This window comes from Fusarium redolens, assembly GCF_020744475.1.
Source record: "Fusarium redolens strain MPI-CAGE-AT-0023 chromosome Unknown BKA55scaffold_6, whole genome shotgun sequence".
In the NCBI taxonomy this organism is placed as follows: domain Eukaryota; kingdom Fungi; phylum Ascomycota; class Sordariomycetes; order Hypocreales; family Nectriaceae; genus Fusarium; species Fusarium redolens.
The window spans coordinates 743,379-769,011 of record NW_025763669.1 but is presented as its reverse complement, the minus strand read 5'-3'; the positions used below and the strand labels follow the sequence as shown (position 1 = coordinate 769,011).

The 25,633-nt window shown below is 46.9% G+C and overlaps 10 protein-coding genes across 10 annotated transcripts; 6 read left to right on the top strand and 4 right to left on the bottom strand.

The window, feature by feature from the left end:
* Nucleotides 1-69: 69 nt before the first annotated feature.
* On the top strand, nt 70-1,592 carry BKA55DRAFT_592667 (uncharacterized protein; the record flags this gene model as incomplete). The annotated part of the gene is made up of 4 exons (XM_046195427.1): nt 70-849; nt 896-975; nt 1,261-1,289; nt 1,348-1,592. The coding sequence occupies 4 exons, from the start codon at nt 70-72 to the stop codon at nt 1,590-1,592; spliced, it is 1,134 nt and encodes a 377-aa protein (XP_046050883.1).
* Nucleotides 1,593-3,598: 2,006 nt separating this feature from the next.
* Nucleotides 3,599-4,843, top strand: BKA55DRAFT_507823 (CHAT domain-containing protein; the record flags this gene model as incomplete). The annotated part of the gene is made up of 1 exon (XM_046187365.1): nt 3,599-4,843. One exon carries the CDS (start codon nt 3,599-3,601, stop codon nt 4,841-4,843), a length of 1,245 nt encoding a protein of 414 aa, XP_046050882.1.
* Nucleotides 4,844-6,381: 1,538 nt separating this feature from the next.
* Nucleotides 6,382-7,575, top strand: BKA55DRAFT_563803 (carbonic anhydrase). The gene is made up of 4 exons (XM_046192434.1): nt 6,382-6,622; nt 6,674-6,765; nt 6,814-6,899; nt 7,023-7,575. Exons 1-4 carry the CDS (start codon nt 6,471-6,473, stop codon nt 7,275-7,277), a joined length of 585 nt encoding a protein of 194 aa, XP_046050881.1. The 5' UTR covers nt 6,382-6,470; the 3' UTR covers nt 7,278-7,575.
* Nucleotides 7,576-10,004: 2,429 nt separating this feature from the next.
* Nucleotides 10,005-11,124, top strand: BKA55DRAFT_563798 (uncharacterized protein). The gene has a single exon (XM_046192433.1). The coding sequence runs from the start codon at nt 10,151-10,153 to the stop codon at nt 11,015-11,017; it is 867 nt and encodes a 288-aa protein (XP_046050880.1). The 5' UTR covers nt 10,005-10,150; the 3' UTR covers nt 11,018-11,124.
* A 27-nt stretch (nt 11,125-11,151) lies between these two features.
* Nucleotides 11,152-11,892, top strand: BKA55DRAFT_563796 (uncharacterized protein). The gene is made up of 2 exons (XM_046192432.1): nt 11,152-11,582; nt 11,630-11,892. The coding sequence occupies exons 1-2, from the start codon at nt 11,194-11,196 to the stop codon at nt 11,682-11,684; spliced, it is 444 nt and encodes a 147-aa protein (XP_046050879.1). The 5' UTR covers nt 11,152-11,193; the 3' UTR covers nt 11,685-11,892.
* BKA55DRAFT_736690 (uncharacterized protein) lies at nt 11,893-13,809 on the bottom strand. Its single transcript, XM_046201340.1, has 5 exons — nt 13,616-13,809; nt 13,392-13,566; nt 13,061-13,338; nt 12,540-13,011; nt 11,893-12,482 (listed from the first exon to the last, which is right to left on the bottom strand). Exons 1-5 carry the CDS (start codon nt 13,653-13,655, stop codon nt 11,957-11,959), a joined length of 1,491 nt encoding a protein of 496 aa, XP_046050878.1. The 5' UTR covers nt 13,656-13,809; the 3' UTR covers nt 11,893-11,956.
* An 830-nt stretch (nt 13,810-14,639) lies between these two features.
* On the bottom strand, nt 14,640-15,516 carry BKA55DRAFT_688324 (uncharacterized protein; the record flags this gene model as incomplete). The annotated part of the gene is made up of 2 exons (XM_046199191.1): nt 14,640-15,229; nt 15,285-15,516. 2 exons carry the CDS (start codon nt 15,514-15,516, stop codon nt 14,640-14,642), a joined length of 822 nt encoding a protein of 273 aa, XP_046050877.1.
* Nucleotides 15,517-16,019: 503 nt separating this feature from the next.
* Nucleotides 16,020-18,218, bottom strand: BKA55DRAFT_592663 (uncharacterized protein; the record flags this gene model as incomplete). Its single annotated transcript, XM_046195426.1, has 8 exons — nt 16,020-16,077; nt 16,236-16,484; nt 16,544-16,782; nt 16,868-17,154; nt 17,200-17,543; nt 17,573-17,799; nt 17,847-17,936; nt 17,970-18,218. The coding sequence occupies 8 exons, from the start codon at nt 18,216-18,218 to the stop codon at nt 16,020-16,022; spliced, it is 1,743 nt and encodes a 580-aa protein (XP_046050876.1).
* Nucleotides 18,219-18,761: 543 nt separating this feature from the next.
* BKA55DRAFT_674221 (uncharacterized protein) lies at nt 18,762-21,132 on the bottom strand (the record flags this gene model as incomplete). Its single annotated transcript, XM_046198050.1, has 6 exons — nt 18,762-19,749; nt 19,810-20,042; nt 20,111-20,183; nt 20,235-20,364; nt 20,417-20,613; nt 20,665-21,132. 6 exons carry the CDS (start codon nt 21,130-21,132, stop codon nt 18,952-18,954), a joined length of 1,899 nt encoding a protein of 632 aa, XP_046050875.1. The 3' UTR covers nt 18,762-18,951.
* A 2,836-nt stretch (nt 21,133-23,968) lies between these two features.
* BKA55DRAFT_688321 (uncharacterized protein) lies at nt 23,969-25,080 on the top strand (the record flags this gene model as incomplete). Its single annotated transcript, XM_046199190.1, has 2 exons — nt 23,969-24,749; nt 24,800-25,080. 2 exons carry the CDS (start codon nt 23,969-23,971, stop codon nt 25,078-25,080), a joined length of 1,062 nt encoding a protein of 353 aa, XP_046050874.1.
* Nucleotides 25,081-25,633: the final 553 nt, after the last annotated feature.

The following is a 25,633-nucleotide window of genomic DNA, read 5'->3' as shown; positions in this document are numbered from 1 at the left end:
CTCAGTAAAAAATCATTCACTCGACTAGTTTTAACATGGGGCCCGCAAGCTATAATAGGCTTGTATACTATGTTAAATCAGCGAAAAGAAGGAAAGGCCGCCGCGCAAAAGGAGATGACGTACAGGCAAATGCAGGAGGCTATACCCAAGCTTCTTGAAAGCATTGAACAGAAAGAGATTCGGCTCGTCCCCAACGCATTCAACTCCAACCCGGAATTCATTGCATACTTCCAAGCCTCGGCCATTGGTGCTGTGCCTCTGATTCTCCTGGATCTTGCACAATCTATCAGAAGAATCGGCGCAAGTCTTGGTGAAATCAAATCCGAGCTCGCCATTTCAAATATAGCAAGGGTTCAAGGCTGGGCTGATGATGGCTTCGGGACATATGTGCACCGCTTTGTTCAGAACGAAATGGCACCGACTGAGGGGCGTACAAGGAGAGGGAATCACTTCTTCTATGTCTGGAACCCTGATAGTGATTGGTATCCGGATTTTGAAAGAAGACAGAGACAGGATCCGCAAGGACCAAACTTCGGTGGCTATCATCACGACCTAGCCACGATTTGTCTCAGAATGAGAGCGGACAGACGAACACTAATTGCAACGACTGATTACAGCAACAATCCCGTGTTCCATCTTATCATTCCGACTTACTACCCACTTGTGATAGGCACGCTTATCGCCTTTGCTGAAGAGCTACTTCCGCTGATCATTACTGGTAGTCGACATCGAGGAACGGATCTCGTCTGGTTCAACCTCGATGGGCGCTCAACATTTCCGATCCCACAACTCGAATTCATTGGAGTATTGCCTTTAGTCGAAAACCGTTTGAGTGCACGCTCTGCTGTCGTTTTTATGAGCTGTTGTTTTGGCGCTGTAGCTTCTGGGATCGCAGCAGCTGCATTCCCCCCTTGCGCTGCTGCTGCCGAAGTCGTTTTGGCCTCATGCTGGACCACCGGGATGGCATCGGGGCTGGTGGGCAATGCAGCGCAAGCATATGAGAGAAGAGCGAGGGATGAGGTACAGGTTTTGGGTGATGCGCTTTTCCTTATTTAGATAGATTTTGTCTAAATGCTTTTCTATCACTGTATTAGGTCCGAACTATTGATAGTTTTTATTCTGAGACTCGGGCTGCTACTATACTCTGTAAGTTGAAGGAGTTATTGTATAGTTGGCCATTTAGCTACCAGATTTAGTGGATGGGTTCTCTTGAATATGCTTTCTGCGGAAGTTGAAATTTGTGTGTGATCATGATTGAAGGCAAGGCCCACATCCTACTCTCAAATTCAGTCAGTATTGCTGACAAAAACTATCATAACAGTTGTGTAACTACCTGTCAGTTAGTAGTTTCTCAAGCAATTGGAAAAGAGACTAACGTTGCCCCAGCTACGGCCAACTCAACAGTTTTGGCATTTGTCAATAGAGACATGCAGCACACAAATCCAGCCGTCGCAATAACCATGATAGCCAATCTAGCCGGTTGGCTAGTAATCACATTGCAAATCACAACCGGCGCTAGTAGTAAAAACACGATGAGTGGGCTCAATATCGCTCGAGCTACTTTCATCGTTGAGGAACGAGAAAATATTTGAACATGAGGATCGTTGGATATATTCCCAGAGCCCTAAGATCTTATTAGCCTGGAAAAGTCAATGCGAGTAGTCGGGAATCCGCTTACCTTACTAAATTGACGGACAATCTTATCGCATACACTCCTTTCTAGCCATGCTACGATCCCGTCTTCCCTGGGACATAGAGATAGTAAATCATCACTGTTCTTCAGGAACTTTGTTTCACTCCTGGCAATGCAGCTGTTCCCGGAAAGCCACCGCTGAAGGCTGGAGACGTATTTCTCATGAGGTGATTCATACTTCAGGGACCGCTGACTCCCATCTAAAAGCTCGTCTGCATTGATTTAGCCAACTGATTCAAAAGGAGGTTCAGTGATACTCATACCATAGGCTGAAAGGGCGGCACGTAACTTGGTGGTGATAGTAGAGCGATCCGAATTTCTATCTTCACGCCGAGATGCCAAGAACAGAGCGCTCTTCTCCGCCTGGTCTATATGATTGAGCTGTTCTTCAAGCTCAACTATCTCGTCTTGTGTGAGAAGAAGCAGACGGGTTCGAAGATCTGAGAAGCGTCTGTATATCTGAAAAGAGCTATGTCCGGCCATCAAGGCGGAGAATCGTGGATATCCAACAAGACCATTCGATTGCACCTCCTAGCGCACATCGCCAGTTTGTTGGGTCACAAGTCACTTAGAACAGGCTTATTGGACGATATGGACGAAGGCGTTCGGTTGGCTCGGCAGGCGGTCGAGGAGGCTTCGGACGACGAATCAGCCTTAGCAGAGTCGCTGAACTCACTAGCGACACTCTTGGGGCAAAGATACTCTATAACGAGTGCCTTGATAGATATCGACGAAGCTATCGCTCTAGCCAGAAGAAAGCTGAAGATTCCAAGTTATAACTCGACGATGCTAGCTATGAGCTCGGGCAATCTCGCTGTTTTGCTACAGCTGAGATATCAAAGATCCCATGAGCTGTCTGACCTCAAAGAGTCAACCCAGCTCTCACAGAAGGCTTTGGATGCCATGCCCGAAAACCATCCCGATCGATCACGACATCAGCATGATATCGGGATCAAGCTTGCTCGAAAGTTTACCATCACCAATGACATGAAAGATCTTGACAAGGGGATTCAGTCACTGAGAGAAGCAGTCGACAGCACGTTGAAGTCCCATCCCAATCGAGCTATCTTTCTACACAGCCTCGCAAATGGACTGATACAAAAAGGAATCGAAACATTTGACGGCAATGGTGTTGAAGAGTGGATATCTGTGGCGAGGGAAGCTTTAGAGGCTACGCCAGAATCTCATCCAGATCGTGGAGAATTACTTTACGGTTTGGGTATTGGTCTCCTAGCAGCCCATGCAACTGGCAAAAATCCAACTGGCATTGAAGAATCAATACCTTGTTTCGAAGCAGCAATAAAGCAGACAAACGCTCCAGCACTTTGCCGCATCCAGGCCTCCATGTGTCTCTTGCCAATATGCCATGATAGACAACAGAGTCTCAACGCTGCAAAACTCGTTATGGGTCTTATTCCGAGGATCATACCACGACAGCAAGATAACTCCGATCGGCAGAGTTCGCTCGCTGAACTTGCAGGTTTTGCATCAGACGCGGCTGCTGTTGCTATACAGGCTGAACAGGTGGTAGATGCCGTAGAGCTCCTTGAACAGGGTCAAGGTTTACTTGGAGCGTCCACGGAACAAATGCAGACGGATATCGTGGGGTTGGAAAAAGCGCATCCGGAATATGCAGCCGAATTCGAGCGTCTTCGCAAGGAGATTAATCGACCAGTTGACTCAGATATCTCTGCTACCCAGAATACTGCACTCAGAGAAGGACAGGCATTGCGACTCTATGATGCTGGAAAAGAGTTTGATAAGTTAGTCGAGAAGATCCGCAAATTGCCGAACTTCGACACCTTTTTACAGGCACCAGGACTTGCTGAAATGCAGTCCATAACAGATCGCGGACCGATTATCATCGTCAACGTCAGCATCATATGCTGTGATGCAATAATCATCATGCCTGACAGAATTCATACCGTACCATTAGTCGACTTGAGCCGAGCCAGTATCGAACAAAAAGTCTTGACTGGAGAAAGAGGGAGCCCTGATGTTCTCGAATGGCTCTGGGATACTATCGTCTGCCCTGTATTGGATAGGATTGGATTTTCAGAGACTCCGACAGGTGATAACTGGCCGCAGGTATGGTGGATTCCTACTGGTATTCTAAAACAGTTCCCATTACATGCGGCTGGATGTCATCGAAAGAAGACAAACGAATCAACGCTTGATAGGGTTGTTTCATCGTATGCTTCTTCTGTAAAGGCTATGATCCAAGCTCGAAAACGACGAATGTCGACGAGAGAAACAAACAAGGCGGTGCTTGTGGCTATGGAGACTACACCAACACTTTCCCGTTTGGCATTTGCGAACCAGGAACTAGAAGTAGTCAAAGATGTTTGCTCATCGATTGGGCTGGAGGGTGTTGAGCCTGAGCGACGAAAGGCGGCGCTCATCGACCAACTTCGCCAGTGCAAGTTCTTTCATTTCGCAGGCCATGGATGCACTGACCCCCAAGACCCTCTGAGGAGCTACTTGTGTCTTGAAGATGTGGTGACGAATCCGTTGAGGGTCGGAGGTCTACTGGACTTGAATCTGAAAGATCAACCACCTTTCCTAGCTTACTTGTCAGCATGTGGGACGGGTCGTATTCAACAGGAGCAATTTATGGATGAGAGTGTTCATCTCATCAGCGCATTCCAGCTTGCAGGCTTCCAGCACGTTATTGGAACTTTGTGGGAAGTCAATGACAAGGTTTGCGTTGATATAGCCAAGGTAGCGTATGAGGGCATTAGGGATGGACAGATGACAGATCTATCAGTGGCCTGGGGGTTGCATGAAGCTAGTCGCCAGTTGAGGGACAAGTGGCTGGAGAAGATGGACCAAGAAGGGCACAGAAGAGGGGACAGTGATAATATTCTCAACAGCTTGATCATTAGAGAGCCTGCGGTCCATGGAATTAGGTGGGAGACAAGACGAATTCGGAGGAGGGTACAGAGCAAAGGCATGTCGATCTCTTTGGGGACAAGGTGGAGGAGAGTTGCCACCAAGGCTTCTAGAAGTATACGGGTAAGTTCGGGCCTCATGTCCGGGATTACGACAAGAGGTCAGAGATGGTCTAGGGAGGCTTCTTTAGCTATCCTTCTCAGACATAAGATCGAACCTTCACCGGCCTGGGTCCCGTTTATTCACTATGGTATCTAGACGGGGGTTAGCTCATAAACGAACGTATTCAGAACCATTTTCATATCATGCACGTTGAAATATCTAAACTAAGTGTGATATCAACTTTACCGCTCTATGGAATAACTCGAGTCTACCCTCTCTAAATGACATGGAAAGCTTGTTTCGTGGAAAGCAGGGGTGGTTCGATAAGCGGTATTTAACAACCCACATTATAGAGCTGTCATTCTCGAATCTTTGTTGACCTGCCTAAATGGAGGGGAATAAGATGGTCTATCGGGTGATCCGAGATGACCCTAGTAAAAGCCGGATGCTTAATCAACAGTCCGACACGTCGAGTATCTTGGTCCGAGCGGCTGAGATTTGATATCTGACCACTGCACATGTTCGGAACCCGTCGGACTCAGCTTGCTACGTCTTTTCCGTGGTACACAACTTTACGCTCCGTGAGTGAGCTGTTATCTAGCGCAGTGTTCGTTGTCGACATGCCTTTTCTGGTTGAATTACATTAGGCATACTAGCCACTAAACCAATAGTCTAGGAACTTTCAAGCCTCTCATTCCCTAAAGGCATTTTTACAACATGGATCTTGGGGGAGAGTGGTGAGATGGACCAAGCTACACTTGTCTATGGCTTGCATAATCATCCCGTAAGATTCCTTGGCCGCACCAGCTAACAACGGTGACGCCAATACGCGGGGTGCAGCTCATATCCCCTTGGCGGCAAGGGATTCTCGAATCTTCAGCATCATGCAGCGCGACTTCTCGACAGCCGTGTACAACATGAGCGTCTAGACCGCCGGGATTTCTGCATAGGACTTCAACCGGGCCGATGATAGCCTTTCAGTCCCGCGGTGATAGTGTGCTGATCAAGAGCAAGCCTCAAATGGCCTCGTCTTTCCTGGAAATGACAATCTTGTGCTGGTTTATCTAGAGGATGCGAAAGAGGGGATAAACACAGCTAGAGGAAATAGAGTATCATCTCAACACCACCAGAGAAAAAAAAGCGTCTTAGCTATCACAGATATAGTGATACGGTCTTATGCCGGGATCTACGATGTGACATAGTCAATTTACCCCAGATTTTCCCAACCACTAGCAATCCACGCCTGGTAAAGCCAAGCATCGTAGCCAGCAAACACACAACCTTGGCAAATAAACCAGTTGTGGCTTTCCTTGGAACTCCGAAAGGCTTTCTTTTTTCAGTCGTAGATCGAGGTCAAGTGAGCTATCGCCGAGCCATATGGCGCCATGGCATGCAATAGCCTGCTTCTTAATGGCTGCCACCTTTACATCCGGTCACCCCCTGCTGGGTGTACCTGACAGCAGGTAACATTTCTTTTTATGGCATGATCTGTCAACACCATGTGCAGAATCTCAGACAATGTTCCCCCAGAAAAGTGTGTGTGCGGGGATTTATCTCGGGGTCGGAGGACGCCGCTGTTTGGGGATGACGTTCCGGATGGGCCAGCTGGATTGGTCTCATGAAACGGAGGGTTTTGTTATATTGGTGCGGGCTGGAGGATAAGAAGTCGTGCATGGAACGCAAGAATTGGCATTCTCTTGGCTCTTGGCTTTATTCTTTACTTAATTCACAAGACCCTCTTTGATGAACAAGCTTTTCTACATCCACTTCACAGCTTCATTCAATGGCCTTCTTCAAGACTAAAATGCCTGCACTTGACACTTCACCCGTGTCCTCGCCCGTTCTCTACCCATCAGTCACGTCTGACTTTGAAGCTGCAAACCTCAAGTATGCAGCGAAGTTTACTCAGTCCCACTTACCATCTCCGCCCCGTCGGTAGGTGATCTAATACCCGCCACTAGGATCAAGGTCCTAACATTTACCCAGAAAGGTAGCGGTGGTAGCGTGCATGGACAGCAGATTGGACGTTGAGAAAGTACTGGGTCTAGACCTTGGCGATGCCCATGTCATTCGAAATGGTACGTGCTCCAATTTTCTTGTCTCACCTGCAAAGCTGACAGTTACAGCTGGCGGTCGTGCTGTAGAAGCACTTCGGTCAATTTTGATTTCTCAGCAGATGCTGGGCACGCGTGAGATTATTGTCATGCACCATGTAAGACCATCCAATTTCACTTCTTTCGATTTCATTCATTCCCACGGCAATATCATAAGGCCATGTTTTTCAGCTGCCCCCATGGAGATAGTGACCGGCCCGGCTGACACCCCACGCTTCTAGACCGGCTGCGGTATGCAGAGCTTCTCCGACACAGATTTCCGGTCCAAGATCAGACGAGAACTAAAGGAAGACGTTGACCACATGGCGTTTCTCCCGTTTTCTGATTTGCGGCAGAGTGTTATTGATGACGTTGCCTTCTTGCGCAAGAGTCCGTTGATTTTGGACGTTCCTATTACTGGATATGTTTATGATGTCAAGACGGGTCGGATTGAGCAGGTTGACGAGAGGGCTGACTCTGAGTGCTCTAGCCCTTAGAATTTTATTTGATATGTATTTTTGGCGCTGTGGATATCTGTTTGGCGGCGGAAAAGGATAGCGAGCGAGCGGCTGGAATTACTTGGTATAAACGCATAGCATTTGGATAGCATTCGGAATTTTCATCTTACTACACTCCGAGCCCAAACATAGGTGAAATCTCTGTAGAACCGGTCCAATCAGCAACATTATAGAAGATACCGATCTTGCTGGTGATCTTATGCAAGCATGCATCCGGAGATTCCGGGTGGAGTCTGACAGGTCAGACCGTCAGAGATCCGGCATCGTTAGCCGCCAGAGATCCTAGCTCAGATCTCATAGACCTCTATCACCTATCCATTCCAGACTATGGTCGATAATAGACGAGAAGAAATTAAAGTTTAACAATTTTAAAATTCTATGGGTATTTTGGGAGGATGTCTCTGGAAGCCTCTGTAGGGTGGGTGAATCTCCATATAAGTGTCATTTCGCTGAGGCGGGTTTTGAGCTCGCAATTCTTCTTTCTTTCATCAAAGGGCTATCAGACACCGCAGCCCGGTTGAGAGATCCTTCCGGGTCCCCGATGAGTCGGATGGGGGATTGTTCCTCAAGGCACTGCTTCATTAGCGAGAAAAGGTGGATCCTCTTGCTTTTATCGAATGTCGTGGTTTTCCTCTAACTCACGCGACGATGGCGCCTCTTTGTACGCTCGCGAGGTTCGTCTTCTTCATGGACAGGTCTAGCGTCTGGAGCAGGCGGTAGCTGCTTTCGATAGGGCTGGGAGGGGGAACCTCCCTCCTGAGCTTCGCTATTTCTTCGATGATATCTAAGCCACATAAATTTAGCCGCTGATTAATGATGGATTTGGCAAGGGCTTGACGGTTGCTATTGTCAAGTGTCTGTAACTCTGAACTGACCCTTTCCACAAGGTCTGAAACCTCGATCCAGAACGACCGTCAGTGATGGGTTTTTGGTCTTTTCAGTCATGACTGAAGGGCACAAGGGGAATTTAAACATCTATCAGCTATACAACTACTTGCTGGTCATAAAGTTAAACTTTAGGCTGTTAACACAGATAATAAGAACCCGATAAAATACCTATCAGAAATTAAGGTTTGTTGCCATGTAAAAAGATGTGTGATACTGGCGTAAGTATTTAAGAGATTTAATAAATATCAGGCAGCGGCTGTGCTACCTTAGAGACTAAAGTATCAAAGGAAAGTATGAACTTTTGTTCGGTGCCTGAATCTTTAGACATTGGATAAGGTTTACACCAACTTGTCTTGATAAGAAATATTAAATCTCATATTCCCAAAGAGCCCTTTGCACTCTCTTCAAAACATCAAGTGGTATTCATACCCCTAGTTTTTCAAACCACCACAGCACAGAATCCAGACAACGAACAGATGAATTATGAAGAGGAGACCTTTTGCCTCAATGAATCTGCCACCACGCAACGACGACCTACATCAGCAGTTTTTACAAATTACTCCGGAACAAACGCCATCTCATCAAGACAGCGGCTTGGCTACTGAACGCTGTGTCATCTATTTGGGCGATTTGACTGAGCCATGCATATTGCAACCCTGCCAGCATACCAACTTCGATTTCCTCTGCCTAGTCACATGGCTAGAAAAGCAACCAACCTTTCCGTTGTGCAAAAGCCACATCAGGCAAGTCCAATACGGACCAAGTGCGAATGGGGAACACGAAAAGGTCTACAAAATACCGGAGCTTTCTAGTAGCCAAGATAGTACTGACTCTAACCCCAGACAACAGCCATTGTCATTTGTCGCTGACGAGATCACTCGGAGACGACGCTCAATCTATCAGAACAATCTCTACTCTCTTCACGTCGGTTTCTACGGACGAAAAGTCACCAGATCACGATACAAACAGCTTCTACCAAAGGATTTCTCAAACGATGCTGTTCTTGAATCTCGAGCGAAAATCTGGTTATCACGTGAGTTGCGAGTTTTTGAGTTTCTGTATACTAGTAGCCCGTCTAATAGTCATCGGCTTTGGTCTACTACCGCCGAATAGTTGCACGAAGAAATCATTACGATTCTCAAATCGATTGATACCCAAGACAATTCTGACGAAGCTGAGAATATGATTCTGGAGTTTCTTGGGCGGGACAATGCCAGACTTTTTTTGCATGAGCTTAGGGCCTGGTTAAGAAGCGGGTTCGAGTCATTGGCTGAATGGGATCGTGCTGTTCAATATCCTGAAAGAAATGCCCATTAGGGGGATGTTCACTGACATGCATTCACCCAGATCCTGATTTACTACCTAGGAAATAGATGAATGAACATTATTTTCACCATCATGTAGCGTCTTTTATACATCGAAATTGAATACACTCACAAACATATTTGAAATTTCTTTTCTTGGCCCTTACTCAATCTCTCGTTAGGTTTGTAGATATTTGTCTTGGAAGTTGGCCTGCTTGCTATCACAAGCTGCCGAAACATGGCAAAGTGAAAAGCCATTATTTTTGATGGGATTCACCGATGACTGATAGTCTGATTACTACAAAGTGCCGAAAAATGAATCATTTGACGTAACGTTGAGGTGCCCAAGTTTGTGGTATTCCTAAATAGGAATAGAGGCATCTACGTTACGTACGATTCGTGTTAGTAACTCAGGGTGCGACAGGATTAATGATTGAATTATGTGTAAAAGAAATTCTCCACTGGCCAATACTATTGGAAATAGGTCATTCATTATATTTTGATGGGTATTGAGGCGGGGAAATCTAACGTTGAGTTTCTGGGCGTAGATGAAGACTGAGCCAGAGCCGTCGCTCACCGAGATATATCAACTTCAACATGTCCTTGTCAGGTGTGCTCGGTCTACGACCATAATATTACCAACCTTATCCATTTATCAATATGCCTTCTAGAATAACCGAAAATCCGAATGAGTGGTCCGACTCAGCAGATATCGTCTCACGATTCTTGGCCCTCCAGCAGATCTATAGTGCCAAAGAACTGGATCAATATCTCCGATCACTGCACAATGAGGAGGAGAACCAACCCAATTCTGATCTTCAACAAGTTGACGTAGTCGTTCTTTGCGCATCAGCAATACTGGCTATTCCCGAAGCTGTCTTTGAGTGGGCGGTGCAACAGCAGGGTCAACCAGAAGGACAGCAGGAAAACACAGTACTCGTACTATGTGGAGGGATTGGGCCATGTACGCCTTTCGTTTACGACGCTATCAGCGCGAGCAAGAAATACTGCACGATATTTGACACGATAAATGGCAAGCCTGAAGGCGAGGTGTTGAAAGTCATGGCGGAACGCTTCTACAAGCTCAAGATCAACAATACTGGAGGTCAAGACAAGGGCTTTCGAATTCTGGTTTCTGATCGCTCAAACAACTGCGGAGCCGATGCTTTAGAAACTCGAAAAGTATTGAAAGAAGACAACCTTCACTCTCCCAGGTCCATTGTCGTGGTGCAGGACCCAGCCATGAGCAGCCGGACAGTTACATCATTTGAAAATGCTTACGACGAAACCGAGGCAAATATCTCTTGTTGGCCTCAACTTAAATCTAGGACTTCAAGTGGGGAAAAGGAAGCTGAAGCTGATAAGAAGATTCAAAGAGAGCTTTGGTCTATAGATCGCTTTCTAGACAGGATAATGGGCGAGCAAAGCGGAGTTATGAAAGCGAAGTCACCAATTGGCATTCCAAACGAGGTGGAAAATGCGTGGTCAGCCATAATGGATGAGGGCATGTCGAAAGTCTTTTCATAGAAGATAATATCATATTTTTCGTTCTATGTTCGACTGTGATAATGAGTATGTTGAATATTGACCGGCAATAATTCCGGCTGTGACGTCAATAATTAATATAATATATCGCATCGGCGTTGTCCGAGATGCAAATATCAGATCAGGCTGAGAGATTATTTTCCGTTTCACAACGTCACATGATGCACATCACCCTTAACACAAACCCCACCCAGCCAAACATTCTCGAACCATCACCAGAAGCAAAATTTTCCTTTCCCGGTCCCGGATCTTCTCGCAACACCATGGCATCACTACGCCGTTTCAGCCTCGTCTTCTACGTCCCACCCGCCAACGCCTCCGCATGCAAAGCCGCTATCTTCAAAGCCGGCGCGGGCCGCTATCCCGGTCCTGGCGGGTATACTGAGTGCGCGTGGCAGACGTCGGGGATTGGACAGTTTAGACCGGGAGATGCGGCGAATCCGGCTATTGGAAAGGTTGGGGAGTTGGAGGAGACGCCGGAGGTTAGGGTTGAGACGCTAATTGTTGGGGAGGAGACGGTGAGGAAGGCTGTTGCGGCGTTGAAAGAGTAAGTTTTAAATATTGCTGAGGAAGATTATGACTGATTTTTTAAAGGGCGCATCCGTATGAAGAGTGTCCTTATCAGGTTTATCGAGTGGAGGACTTTTGATCAAGATATTCATGGTTTGGTGGGGATGGACTAGTGATGAATCGAATCTGCTATGAGCATGGGGTCGACGACAAATAAGATTCAGTCGTCCCAAGTGATTCACGGAACAAATGAAACATGTTTTTCATTCCAAGCGTTCAATCTCGTCGTCCTAGCCATAGTGCTAAGGATCGAGGAATTATTCCAGATTGAGGAAACCAAAATTAGGGTATTATCAAAAACTAACTCTAACTATCGCCATTTTACGTGATCTCGACCTGTTCATTTCAATATCATGCAACAAGAACCTTTGTCTGCGGAAGGAGAGTCGTCCACCTCTCTCCAGGCTTCCTACTCCACATCCTCTTCAATGCCTCAATACCCTTCAATAAATTCCCAAATCCACTTCTCGCATGATGTCTTCGCAAAACATTCTCAAAATACACCTTGTGTTCTTCAAGCTGCGCGTCAGATGCCGCGACAAATGTCGTCCAGACCAACATATGAGCAACGGGGGAAGTCTCTGGAAATTGTTCGAGTGCTTCGATGAAGCGCTGCACGCGAGCCACAGAGCTTGGATTTGCAGGGATGGGATCTAGGTCGAAGAAGTTGGAAGTATGGTCGGAGAGGACTTGTTGAAGATAAATATCTCGAGCTTGATAGACGAGATTTGCGACTTGGGAGAAGAGTGGTGTATGTTCTGGGTAGAGCTGGAGGCAGTGGTTGAGACAGCCGAAGAGTTGGTCGGTTCGGGCTTGGGATGAGATCATCTGCAGACCTGTTTCTTCGCCGAGATGCGGAGCTGCGTATACTCGGATCCTATTTCTCTGTTAGGATGTCTGTCATTCTGCTTGGGGACAAATCGTGTTTACTTACTTATGAAGCTCACGCATGATGAAGCCAGCCAAAATACCAGTACCGAGCCCCTCCTTTCCTCCGATAGCGTCCAGCGCTGACTCAAGCATTCGAAGAAGAACAGGAAAGTCTGACCCTCCAGTGACGAGTACAGATGTCATTAGGAGCAGAAGGCTAATTAGCACAGAGTGCTGGGTATTTTGGTTGTTGCATATGAGTTCTTGACGTTGTCGTAGGCCTTGAAGAGTTCGACCCAGGAGTTGATACGGGTCGGGGACGTAAGTATCATATGTGTTTGTTCCGAAAGCAGAGTACTGCTTCTGGTTCTTCTTGAAATTATTCTCTAGCTTGTTGATGTGGAAGTGGAAGGCTGAGACGGTGAGGACAGCATCCATGACCAGCTCGTCTTGTTGAGCGAGAGGAAGTAGAAGGTGGCGCCAGTCATTGTGTAAACCGTCTATGGCTACCATCTCCGTTGATATACACCGCGAGACTAACTCGGGTTAGTATTGGAAGCGAAGCGACGGCATGGGGGCACTTACAAGTCATGAACAGATTTCTCTTCCACGCTGGCGTGTTCTCTGGAACTCCTTGTAAGAAGAGAGTCATGAAGACTTCCCGATCCTCAGTTGCCTGGGAATTTGCGAGGACGATGTCATAGATATCAGGTTCTGAGGAGATGAACTCGATATCGTCGTCTTGTATATGATCATTGTCGTCATGGTGAGTTTCCGCGGTTTCCGGGCTTGTATCTGCGGCTGAACTTGTTGCTGATGATGTCGATGCGTCCTTGTCAGCTGAACAGACTTTCCATTCATTCCTGTGTATCTTATTATTATCATGCTTCAAACATAGATATAGGTTCGTGCATACTCTTCATAGACCCTGTCAATAGTCTTACCAGCCCACTTCCCTCTCGCAGCAACACCCTTGTTGAACCGATGTCGAATACCAAGGCCACTGCAACTCAGACCTCTGGAAGTACACTTATTACAGCTCGGTTCATTCCTATCACAATGAATACGTCGTTTCGAGCACTCATGGCAGCCTAGTCGCACGTTAAACCCCTGCCAATAAGAAGTGAGGTTGGTACTAACCCTTCGTCTTTGGTACATATGCACGCTTCTTTGGCGGCATCGCAGGCGTCGGATAGAGCCGAAATGAGCTAAGCTGATCGACGCTCGGCGCACGAAACTCGGTAACCCAGGGGAGATAACAGCTGGTACCTGCGTGGCTGGGTAAGATTAAAGGGAAAATTCCTCTGCCTTTAGAATTTTACAAGCATCATGTCAAAGAGGACCCGGGAATCTATGGCCGAGGTTGCGGGGAATCTGTTGGAGCTTTGGCTCTGCAAACGCTAGTCAGAGTTGGGGAAGGGCGCTAAGCCAGAATAGGAGGGTCAAATGAGAGCACCTCCGATCTTTGCATCAAGCTCAGGGTTGTATAAGTTGAAGTCAAATGAATCTTTTTTTTCATCGCCTTTCATCTCACATTTTAGGTATTTTATTTCACAAGTTGTAAGCAAATTCAATCGAAACACGTAACTTAAGTAAGATGAATGATGACATATTATGATTGTTAAATCTTTGCTGGCTTTTTTGGGGGCAACTAGAATAGGGTTGATCTATGTCGAACTTTCCAAGTGCGAAGATTGATCTGTAACAAAGAAGAAACTTCTTTCGGGGGATAATTATTTTTGAAGGCCTTTGTTCTTCCATCTTTGTTATTTGGTAGCCAAGGAAGCAGAATACCATTTCGAACTGCCCGGACAAGAGGACTGTATAGGTTAAGTTTACTTCCTCTGGGGTGGCAGTTAGGAAGACTATCTATTATTATTATTATTATTATTATTATTATTATTATTATTATTATTATTATTATTATTATTATTATTATTATTATTATTATTATTTTAATTATTTTACCTTCTTTTGAATCAGTTAATGTTAGTTAACTTCATGTCAATTGCTTAATAGCTCACATCTTGTAGAAGAAACTCTTCAGAAATATTATCAGGAAGTTATTTCTCACTGGAAAGACGATGCTTTGGTTCATAGATCGCAAAACCATAGAAAGTTCTCTATCATTAAATTCGTTCAGTGTTGTTGTAAGTTATTACATCTACGGCGCCTCATGAAGTCCGTATATCGTCCGTATCTTATTCTCATCACCAAGTTCTCCTGGCTTTTGCGTATCCCAAAGTTCAGCTGCATCTCTCGTGCTATCAAGCTCTGAACTTCCTATCTGCAATATTTGCGTATTACCCAGTTCGGCCTTTGAAAAATCGGACTTTTCGATGCTATCCACTCGCTCTGTCGCTCGTCTACGCGCGAAGCGTCTCCATAGACATAAACCTATGCCCCCAGATATCAAAAGCCCCGCTACTGTGACACTGACTGAAATTCCGACCAATGCGGCCGTCGATAATCCTGGGCCATTTTCTGATTTTGTTACTGAGTGGTGTGTTGTCTCCGAGGAACTCGTCGAGGTTTCTGATACTTGAGGCACTGTCGAAGATGGTGTTGAATTCGATGCAGAAGTTGCTTTGAGCTTTTCTGAATTTGTTCCCGAGATATTAAATGCACCAGAATTTGCGAGGGGGATATCCTTGTCTGAAGAGTAAAGCGCAAAATGAAAGACAGTGTCTTCTGACTCTTGAGAGAAACCACTCGAACTTGCGTTCCAAAAGTATGAAGTATCAGTCGTGTTTTCTAGACCTTTGATTAGCCGATTGAGAACCAGACAGAAGACTTCAATCATATTTACCTAGCAATTTGCTGAACAATTCAACAGCCAATTTTGGATAGTCCTGCCATAGGAAGAGATTACAGCCTTCATAATCTGTCTTCCATTTTATTTCGAACTCGTCATCAACTCCGTGCACTTGATTGTCGGACCATGGTGCGCTTGATAGCTCGGGTGTGATGAAATCAGAACTACACTGCCCAAAGCCAACGTACACGATGACCGCAAGACACGCTGGTAAAAGGCCAAGCATCGTGACAGCAGCTCAACTTAAGGCTCAAAACATTTGAGAAGATACAACAAGAGGGGGAAGAAAGGGATAAAAATTCCATGCTGCGCCTCAATGCAGTTCTTAACAAACCTTTTACGTTTATCAGATTATAGACCCTTGTCCCGCTAGCTAGCCTCCCTAGACAGCACGATACCACGATGTTAGGCCCAGAATTCGATGCAAGGTGAGGATGGATGAGTCAGCAACGAGTAAGCCAATGAACAACCATGATAGTTTTTGAGCGTTGGATTTAGGTGCAGATAATGACGTACTTGACTTTTGATAAACCGTTGAGTAAGCCAATAGAAGCTCAACGCTTTGAGAAACAGCGTGTTTGAAGTATTTTTTGCCGCATTTTTAACGTGGTGAGTTGGGTTTAAGCTTCAAAAGGATCAAAGACTAGTAAGGATATCCTGAGGCGGTAAATGATATTCAAAACCCTCGATACTAGCTTCCTACGCTTGGAAAGAAAAGTCTTATTACCCTCAAGCTGCTGATTCTATTGTTCTCGATAACCATAATAGTAATGCCGCCGACTTTTCACTACAGAAATGAAGAAGCCAAGAACGGCGAAATAAGTACAAAGAACAGGAATAACAAACAAAACAGCACGACTTCCCCTTGAAGAACCATGAAAAAAAGCAAGGCATGCTCCCAAACATGCCCCAGGCAGGACAAGATCGCGATCCTTGGCATCGTACAACAAGAAGGGGAAGGACAAACCAATGGCTGTTAATAAGGTCAACAGCCTCTGCCGATACGTTGAGCCCAGGGCACAGGCCATAATCAGGCTCGCGATTGTGTAAAGAACGACTGCCATCCAGAAAAGCCCCTTGTCAAAGTGATAGTACAGTCCATCAGAACGAAGGGTATTCTCTAGGCAAATGCAAACAATAAAGAAGATGCCTTCTAGAAGATGCACTTTATACTTCCACATCCATTTCCATATGCTGAAATGTCCTTGAGGTAGGGGTTTCTCTGGATCAGATTCCTCCGAAGATGTAGAGACCGGCCCCCCCCCGTGAGAAGAAGCTGAATCTCGTTATGCAGCTCTTCCTCAGTCAGATTTTCCCAAATTATGCCAACAGACGCCATCTGTTCTTTGATATTGTCCGTCATCTTGAGGAGACCCTTCCAGCCTTCAGGCGATGCTGCAACATTATTTCGTTTCAGTGTCAAATCTGTGGTTGTCCATAACACAACAAGACCGATATTCCATGAATGAAGGAGGATAGTCATGACGAACAGCTGAAGAAATGAAAAACCCCACTGATATTCAATAGATTCCTATGGCTTTTAGCTTTTGGTCTGATGAGTGTTATCATAGACATACTCCACTCTTTATTGGTTGACATATCCCTTCAGCTCGGACCTCCTTCACATTGTATGCCTCATGCTCAACAAGAAACGTCAAGGCTGAACTGTCCTTATAATGATTGAGAGGGTTTGAAGAAGGCGTATCGGTAAAGTTGGCCTTCCAGTTACAATAAAATGGGGTTGGAAGATAGAACGCTTTGATGTTGAGGGGTGGCCAGTCCAGTGTCTTGTTACGGAAATAGGTTTTCTGGCCGTGCTTGGTTTCACGGCCGCCCTTTCCCTCAAATCCATAGAACTGAACATCTAACAAGCAGTCAATATTCAATACCTTTCCCTAAATGACCAAACAGACTTGGGAGTGCATACATTGTGAAACGTCTCTCTGCAGCTGGCAGTCAGCCTGTGTGTTGTTCACGTCTTCCCACTCATCACACGTGTCATAGAGCTCCGTAGAAGAAGATCTGGAAAGTACTGTTGAGTCTAGGAAATCTGTAAGCTTGCGTCCTTGGATATGTACCTGGTAAATCATCTTACTGCCTTTCCATAACACGGGATAGTCCTCATTAAGGCCATCTACTCTATCCCTATCTCGTATCACATAAGCGATGGGGGCGATTTCTGAAAACTGCACGAGCTTTCCAGTGGTACCGTTAACATAAGCCTTGTTATACGGGGTATATCCGGTCATCGAACTGGCGAAGGTTGGGAAAGCAAGAATAACAATGCTGTCCAAATCATGAAGCACATAACCTCTTTGGATGCGAGGCCAACCTTGAAGAATCCAGAGGCTAGTTTCCATGTTGCGAGCGCGGAGTTGTCTTTCTGGAACCTGATGAGCCACACTGTGCTATAAGTCGCCGGCTTTGTAATAAGAGAGAGTTGGAGATATTCGACAAATACTCGCCATGACACGAGAGCCATGACCGTTTGCCCTCCTCGACCAACAACCTATCACTTTAGTTAATTTGATAACCATTTTCGCCGTGGGCACTTACCAAGTCCCAAACAACATCAATGAGCTTTGCAGTTCCAAAACTGAATCGACCCCAACCAAGCGTAATCTGAAAGAATCCCTTAGGCGCCCACTAATCAAACCTACCACGCCGATCTATCCCAACGAACCGAAACTCTCCATCTGGCTGGCAGGGGCTTTCGTCGTCGCTGAAGCCCAGCGGCAACAGACACAGATAGATTAGCAAGCCTAGGACAGATAGGTTCCAGTAACCGACCCAGAAGACCTGTCGGATAAGACTCCATTCAAATGGTCGAATATCTTTGCGGGTTTTTCCAAGGGAGGCCAGATCATGGAAAGAGTCTTTGAACGCCTTGATCACTGACGATTCTCTTGATGGCTTGTATCCGAACATTCCTCGCCAGCTTGAGGCTTCCTGCGGTAAAGATTGGCTTCGTAATTCTTACTCTGTATCACGCTCTGTATCGTAATTGAATAACAACGGTTTCGTTGGGGTAGACAACGCAAGTTTTGTGGTCCAAGTCCGCAGGCAGAGGACAGCTGGGGAATTGAAAACTACAGCCAGAAGTGCGAGAGCCTGATTTAATACAAAAGGGCCATTACCACTCTTTTTGCCCACGCTATTTTTAACTCCCTGCAGTTTAAATGCCCTAAATCATTGCCTAATTTGCCAGAATGCAAGCCCAGCTTGCCGCAGCGGTGTTGAAGGGGGTGTCAAGGTGGATTTATGCAGTTCTTCAAACCAATCACGCACTTTTAACACCGATCAGGCTGTGATATAAAACCCGTCATTGGGTGCTGAGTACCGCTTCAGCTGCACATTTAAACCTATGATGTATGTGGTGGCTTAGTATTGAAAAGTGAAACATCGATTGTAGTTATGAGGTTTTATTTCGACGCATCGTTAGAACAAATCACAAGAGTACTGCAGCATGGTCTTCGTCTCAGTTGATTATGTTCATTACATCATAATTATACTTCCACATAACTACATGTAACTCCTAGTATATTGAAAAACTCCAATTTACCCAGTCTTGACTAAACGCTGAATTTTGACTTCATAGCCAATACAGCATCTTCGTTTGAAACCCATTTCTCCTCATCCAGACGTCTCACGATCAAGTCACCTATCGAGGTCCAGGGAAGAGTTCTTTATCCTGGGCGCCTCCGACAGCATTATTGCCCTCAATGTGGCTCGTATCAGGCTTTTCATGGGGATAATGTCCGTCATTGGCAGCAAACTCATACAGGGGAGGGAAAGGAGCAACATCCTTGCGCAGGATGTATTTCTTGAGGTACCAGGGCAACTTCCTCCAGTAGTATGCAGCATGCTCTCTGTTAGAGACACCAAACACATTATCGAGTTCTTCCAGGGTCAAGTTCTTGGTCTCAGGGAGGAGGAAGTAGCAAAAGATCCAACCAAAGATGTTCCAAGCACCATACCAGCTGAAGGCACCAGTGTTCGAGAAAGCTCTACGCAAAGCTGGCCAGGTGAAACTAATGATGAAGTTGAATCCCCATGTGATAGCAGTACTGGATGCCATACCGATGTCTCTGATATGGAGGGGAAATGCTTCCGCACTGTAGGTGAAAGGTACGGGACCAAGACCAGGAGAATAAACCGCCATGAAGAGATAAAGACCCAAAGTAATGCAGGCGATCTTGGGGTCACGAGGCTCGTCGCTAAGTTGGAATACTCCACCAGTGAAGAAGAGGCATGCTGCCATGAGAGGGAAGGTAACCAAGAGGAGGTTTCTGCGTCCAAAAGTATCAATGGTGTAGATTGCAGGAATGGCGAAAAGAAAGTTGATGATGCCACCACCCATGGAGACGAGGAGGGCCTCGGAAAGGCTGTAGTTGGCATCAGTGAAGATGGAGGTGGAGTAATAAGCAATGACGTTGACTCCGCAGAATTGTTGCATAAACTGAAAAAAATGTTAGATTTAGGGGTCAGGGTTGAGGATTTGACGGGGTCATAGTCTTACCATGCAGAACCAGGCACTTTGAGCTGCACGTCTGTTACGGCGCACAGTGAAGAATTCCTTGAGGAGGTTTCGGCCTTCTCGCTCACCACGCTCAATCTCGAGCAGCTTGTAAGCGTAGTACATGTCGCGAGTAGCCTGGACAGGGGAGAAACGAAGCTTCTTGACGGATCGGAAAGCCTTGTCAAATCGGCCGCGCTCCATGTACCAACGAGGAGATTCCGGGCAGAAGTAGACTTGAATCATGACAATCAGGGGGGGACAGATGTTGAAGCCATCATCCATCGCCATGGGGAGGTTGGACCGCCGATGATAGTGACATTTTGGAAAGCAACACAAACGACGAAGCCGAGGGCGATACCGAAGGCAGTCCACATCTAGAAAGTTAATTAGTGTGTGACTTTGTAATATTACTGAGGGTATCTTACCTGCCACATCATGGTGAGGGCACCACGGATGTTCTTTGGTGTGGACTCAGCAGAGTAGACGGGAGTTGTGCTAGACTTGGCACCAACGGCGAAACCAAGCATGAAACGAGCAGCCAAGAAGTTACCGAGGCTGGTTAATGTCAGTGGGATCTCTAGCCTCCGGACAGACACAAAAGACTTACGAGGTTGTGCAAGCCATCCAGAAACCAGTGATTGTAGAGATAGCGCAAGAGATGAAGATGGTTCCACGACGCCCAGTGTACTTGTTGAGAATTGGGCTTGTCCAGCAACCAATAAGGGCAGAGCAAAGGTAAGGAGCGCCGTTGGTGAAACCTTTCATCCATTCGTTTGTGATGTCGAATTCATCAAAGTAGAATTCCTATAATCGTCAGATACACTCGCCAGTGATATCCAAAGCAGCTTTACATACCTGCGCACCGTTGACAGTAGTCTGATCCATACCCTGCACAATAGCCGATCCGGCACAGAGAGTACAGAGAAAGTACAAGGCAAAAGGCTGATGCCATCGAGAAGTCTCTTCCTTTCTCAAGATCGCCTTCTCATCTTCGGAAAGCATGTCGATTTTCTCAAAGCCACTAGGTGTGTTGTTGACTTGAGCAACGAGAGCTCCCTTTCGGAAGTCCTCGCGGTGCTCGGTGAGGCCCTTGGACTCGACAAAAGCGTCAACGTCAGCAAGGACCTCTTCCCGAGTCATGCCAGCCAAAGGGTTGCGTAGAAGAGTTGCCTTGGAGACTCTTCGCTGGCCAAAGCCGACGCCCTCATTATCGTTGACGAAGGTACCATTGCTGCTGGAGTTGCGGTGGCTGTTGTGGTTGGGCCCAATATGATCCGTGTCGTAAGCGGGCGGAGCCTCGCTGTCGGCTCTTGGCAGAGGCATCGTGTATTTATCTGGATGAGATAAGACAACAGATGAGAGGAAGGCCACTTAAGAGGGCTGCAATTTCACTGGCAACTGAGTCTGGGGAGAAGTTGGGGCCCCGGATGCTGTCAAGGGAATACTTTGAATGCAACAGAGTCGCAGAAGCTGGGGATGGCCCAATTATTATATGGCTTTTTGGAAAGGATTCGACACGGCTTACTCCACACGATGAGCAATCGTTCAAAGGACTTCGAGGATGGAGGAGTGGAGGCTGCCAAGATGATCGTCGGCTTCTTTGGCTGGGTGCGGCTCAAAGCTCGGTGTATCCCTGTCTCGGCAACCCATTTTATGACGTTGTCCAAGAGGTGAGACGAAGTGCAGATGTCCTCTTTGCTGCTGCCTTTCGAATCCTTCAAAGGGAGACTGTGTGATGATGACGCGTTGGATGTAACGAAAGTTGAAATTGAAGTGCGACGGCATATAGATTTTCACTTGATGATTTCTCTGATGAGACTGTTTCGATAGCTGAGTTTTGTTCTTTAACAAACAGGGGGGTGCTTTCGTCCGTGTCGTTACCCGTGGCCCAGAGTCGGAGAATTGTCGATTGAGTTCTGTCCAAAGTCAATCAACGGTTAATCTCTCCAAACTCAAAATGAAGCCAAAAGAGCCTCACACAAACCTACTCCAAGCCGCCGACGCCAAATCATCTGCCAAGCCCGCTATGTCTTCCCCAAGAACGATCATCGGCGTGAAGACCCTGGTAAGCCGTCTCAATTAAGCTTAAATGGGCGACCCTCCCACGACAAGGATGACTTGGCGCTAGTCTGGGCGTGCGTCACAGTCTGTCGACCAAAGATTGCACTTGACGTCAATTCTTCAGTCGTCCCAAGAGCAAGTTTTTGATGATAGGTGTGCGGTTTTGTGTGTTTTTTCGCTGACCCCGGATATTGAGCACGTGGAATTGACCCAGATTTGGCCAGAGTTGGTGGTTTGCTAAGGACGAGCTTATCTTAACCTCCTCGGGGTTCTTGGTGAGCGTGATTGGGGCGTTGAGAATGAGTACATACTATACTTGTATCAAACCAAGCATTGGCAACTTAAGTCCTCCACTTCTCACACTTAATGACCTGGCTGGTCCATTTGGATCACCTGTGATTGTCAAAATATACTCAATCGATCATCGAATACTGGCTGCGCGGTAGCTGGGATATGTGGACCAGACCCAATTTACCCCGAAGTGCAAGGCACATGTTCCACAAGAACTCCTTGGTATGGAGAAAACCCAATTTTTAATTCTGTTGCCTGTTGACTTGGCCGGGCTTGTCATCGCGCCAAGGTCTGAGCCTTTGATCAGATGAATGTTAAAGTCTTCCAAGTGCATGTGCTTGGCTTCGTAGAAGTAGTAGTAATTTATCGCTCATCTTCTGGCAGCGGGCATTGGACAGCCATGGCGCTCCTGGCCCCAACCCGACGCTGTAACTCTTTGAGCGCCTCGTACAAATGGAGTTGTATTGCTGAAACGTTGCATCGCATGTGTCTCGTTGGATAAGGGTTGCCGGCCATGGCGAAGGATGGGATCGACGATCGTCGGGATCATGCTTCTCGGTTATCTATTTTATTAGCTCTGGATTAAGCGTGTTTACTTAGTGATATGTATTAACTTCTTGCGCATTCAGGCTCGGAGAGGTCAGCCAAAATCAACGCCAAGAGGCCGAACACCGCCATCGATGACTTTTGTTAATTCTTCCTGGATTGAGTAAGTAGGCGAGTTCTCTGAATAGCCAGGCAGAGATTTTTTGTAGTGATAAAACCAAGTGATGAAAGTTTGTCGAGTGTCATCGTGCAGCGCTCTGCCAGCACACAAAGAAATTTCTTTCACTTCCAGTTTGGTACCTATCCCACTGCCGTGGAAGCGGGGCTGTGATCCCTGTTTGCTGGCAGTTGTGGTGATGTATGTAGGGCAATCAACAGTGGAAAACATCCATTATCCTTCTAGAATTTCAGAGGCATCACCAGTTGCACTCGGCAATAAGCACAACAAATGTGATCATGCGAGAATACGAATCATTAACCTTCATAGCGTGCATATGTGATATCTGTTTGTGATTTTATCTGTGTAGTTAGGCATGCATGGAGCCGGGAGGGTACCTGGGCCGAAGTGCACATATCGGATTGTCATCACTCCCTATTGCACCGGTGCATTATCAACCAAACATCACCTTCAAGATATATGATATATACCTAAGTCTTTGAATCTATTTGGATTCAGCTCGAGCATTGGAGCTCCACATGAATCTCCTTGTACCAAAATCTCAAGAGCCAATGAGGAGTTTCTCAGGAGCTGTATCACGGTCACGTCTTTCTGGGCTGCCTCCTCACTTGCCCATCTAGGGCGTATAAACACTCAAAGCTCGATCATATCTTCCTCGCCAAGCCTTTTCGTCCCTTCTTCATCTCTTCTTCAGCACTTCCAGGCTTCGACTTACTGGACGACCCCCTATCATCCACTGTAGCTGCTATGAATTACAGCTGTTGTCTCGTCAGTGCCTGCACTCCAACTAGCGCTTTCTCCTTCCTTCCTCTACGTTCTTTTGTTTTGAATTCATACTCACGGCTGCCTGATCTTTAGGGCTCACACATTTGGTACTTGCCTTCCTTCCCCCTCCTCTCTCTTCCCTCCTTCCTTCTCTCCTCTACCGCACTCCAGGTACAAGAGATCTTGAGCCTTACCTTTTTGATCCCGACAGTAAGTATCTCGTTGGTCTCTTCTTCATCTTCCCTTTCTCATCTCTTGTCTCTGCAGCTTACCCTCACGCGTCCTTCACTTTCCTTCGCACGTTTTCTCTTCGTCAAGATGTGCCGTGAGGTCATCACCATCGCTCAGTGCGCCCCGGAGGTGGCCCCAGTCCTCGCATTCTACTGTGCCAAGCTTCACCTCGTCGCTAAGGAACGTGTCGTTTGTGACGCCGCCCGAGGCAAATGCATCTGCTTCTTCGGTTCCTGCGGCATTATTGATCGCGAGATCCCTACCAAGGGTATCGACCTCGCCGGCGTTACCAAGGTCCGCTGCGCTGAATGCACTCCTCGCGAGAGCCGAGTCGGCAACGGATTCAAGGCTCAGGAGATCCTGGAGTCTGTTCTTCTTCGCCCTGCCGACGCCGAGCATGGCTGGGAACAGCGTTTTAAAGTCATTTCCGAACTGTGGCTCAACAAAACTGCCTGTCCCTACCACGTCGATGTCTCTGCTAAGCCCGCTGCTCCCATCACCGAGGTTGTCACTACTAGCCAGCATGTTCATTTCGACGCCGACGCCGGCCAGTCTGCTGTCAAGCTTGCCGCTGAGCCAGCTGGATCTACTGAGCCCGCCTGTGAGCCTGTCCGTGAACCCGCTTTCGAGCCCACTCCCGAGTCCGCTGAGCTCAAGCCCGGCTTCGAGGCTGCCGTTGAAGAGCACTTTAGTGAATTCTCCGGCTCTGAGCGTCCTACTCTGAACGCTACTGTCTCACCTCCCAGTGGGCCTATTTTCACTGATTCGCTTGTTGCCGAGCCTGCTTCTCCCGCTGATGAGTGGACTACCAACACTGCCCCCGCTGGTGAGCAAGGTGACAACGCCAACAATCACGGTTTCGAGTCTGGTAAGAGATCTTCCTCCCCAACTTTAACAGTGACTGACAATCGTCGCCAGGAGTCAAGGAACCCCTGGACCCCGACGAGGTGGGCATTTCCACCAGCCGCTGGGCCCCTGGCAATGCCAACTCCAACTCCTCCGAGCCCGCTGAGCCAGCTGACGAGGTCAAGGACAAGGAACAGGGACAGGAGCAGGGACAAGAGCAGGAACAGGCTCCTGTTGTCGCTGGTCCCCGACGTGCTGTCAATTTCTCCTATGATCCCAACAATGCTGAGAAGCTTCTCGAGACCGCTGAGAAGTTTGCCAACGTCAAGGCCTTCCTTATGGCTAAGGCTTGAGTGCCAGTCCGAGTGACAACAAATGGTTGTGGGAAGGATGATGAGTATTATGGGTAGTCTTGGTCTTTTGCAGGGGGATGATTGGAGTGTCATTTAATGAAAAGTAGTGAGGTGTATTTTGACTCTCAGCAGACAAGACAGAACACAGTACTCAAGTATCCTACAGATCGATGCAAACAGTGATGTGATCAGATAATTCTTCATTTTTAATGTAACCTATACCATGGCTCAGTAAGGCAGATGCGGAAGACATGACCTAAAGCAGTCCTTCATTTGTTTGATATCCCCAAGTGAAGTCGGTTTACTAGCCTCTGGTCCAGTATCGTATGTTATCACTCGCCGGAAATATCCAGGGTTTACGGGCACTAAATGTGAATCTCCAGCGGGCGAGCAGGGGTCTCCCCTAGAACGTTTCATCGTCTCACAAGCCAGTCTTTATTGACATCTTTAATTCAGCAGAGACATCACCAACAGAGCGCCTCATCTACTTCTCATAATTGGGTTCTGAACCGATCAATTACAGCAACGTCAGAGTTTTCACTACTCAATGCGT

What these genes read in the sequence shown, in the direction of transcription:
- BKA55DRAFT_563803 (XM_046192434.1), top strand. Translation starts at nt 6,471, where the DNA reads ATGGCCTTCTTCAAGACTAAAATGCCTGCACTTGACACTTCACCCGTG. An exon ending in TTACCATCTCCGCCCCGTCG is followed by an intron (nt 6,623 to 6,673) that starts GTAGGTGATCTA and finishes ACATTTACCCAG; the next exon opens with AAAGGTAGCGGTGGTAGCGT. An exon ending in TGCCCATGTCATTCGAAATG is followed by an intron (nt 6,766 to 6,813) that starts GTACGTGCTCCA and finishes TGACAGTTACAG; the next exon opens with CTGGCGGTCGTGCTGTAGAA.
- BKA55DRAFT_736690 (XM_046201340.1), bottom strand. Translation starts at nt 13,655, where the DNA reads ATGCCGCCAAAGAAGCGTGCATATGTACCAAAGACGAAGG. An exon ending in GAGAAATCTGTTCATGACTT is followed by an intron (nt 13,012 to 13,060) that starts GTAAGTGCCCCC and finishes AACCCGAGTTAG; the next exon opens with TCTCGCGGTGTATATCAACG. An exon ending in ATCATGCGTGAGCTTCATAA is followed by an intron (nt 12,483 to 12,539) that starts GTAAGTAAACAC and finishes ACAGAGAAATAG; the next exon opens with GATCCGAGTATACGCAGCTC.
- BKA55DRAFT_563796 (XM_046192432.1), top strand. Translation starts at nt 11,194, where the DNA reads ATGATGCACATCACCCTTAACACAAACCCCACCCAGCCAAACATTCTC. An exon ending in GCTGTTGCGGCGTTGAAAGA is followed by an intron (nt 11,583 to 11,629) that starts GTAAGTTTTAAA and finishes GATTTTTTAAAG; the next exon opens with GGCGCATCCGTATGAAGAGT.
- BKA55DRAFT_563798 (XM_046192433.1), top strand. Translation starts at nt 10,151, where the DNA reads ATGCCTTCTAGAATAACCGAAAATCCGAATGAGTGGTCCGACTCAGCA.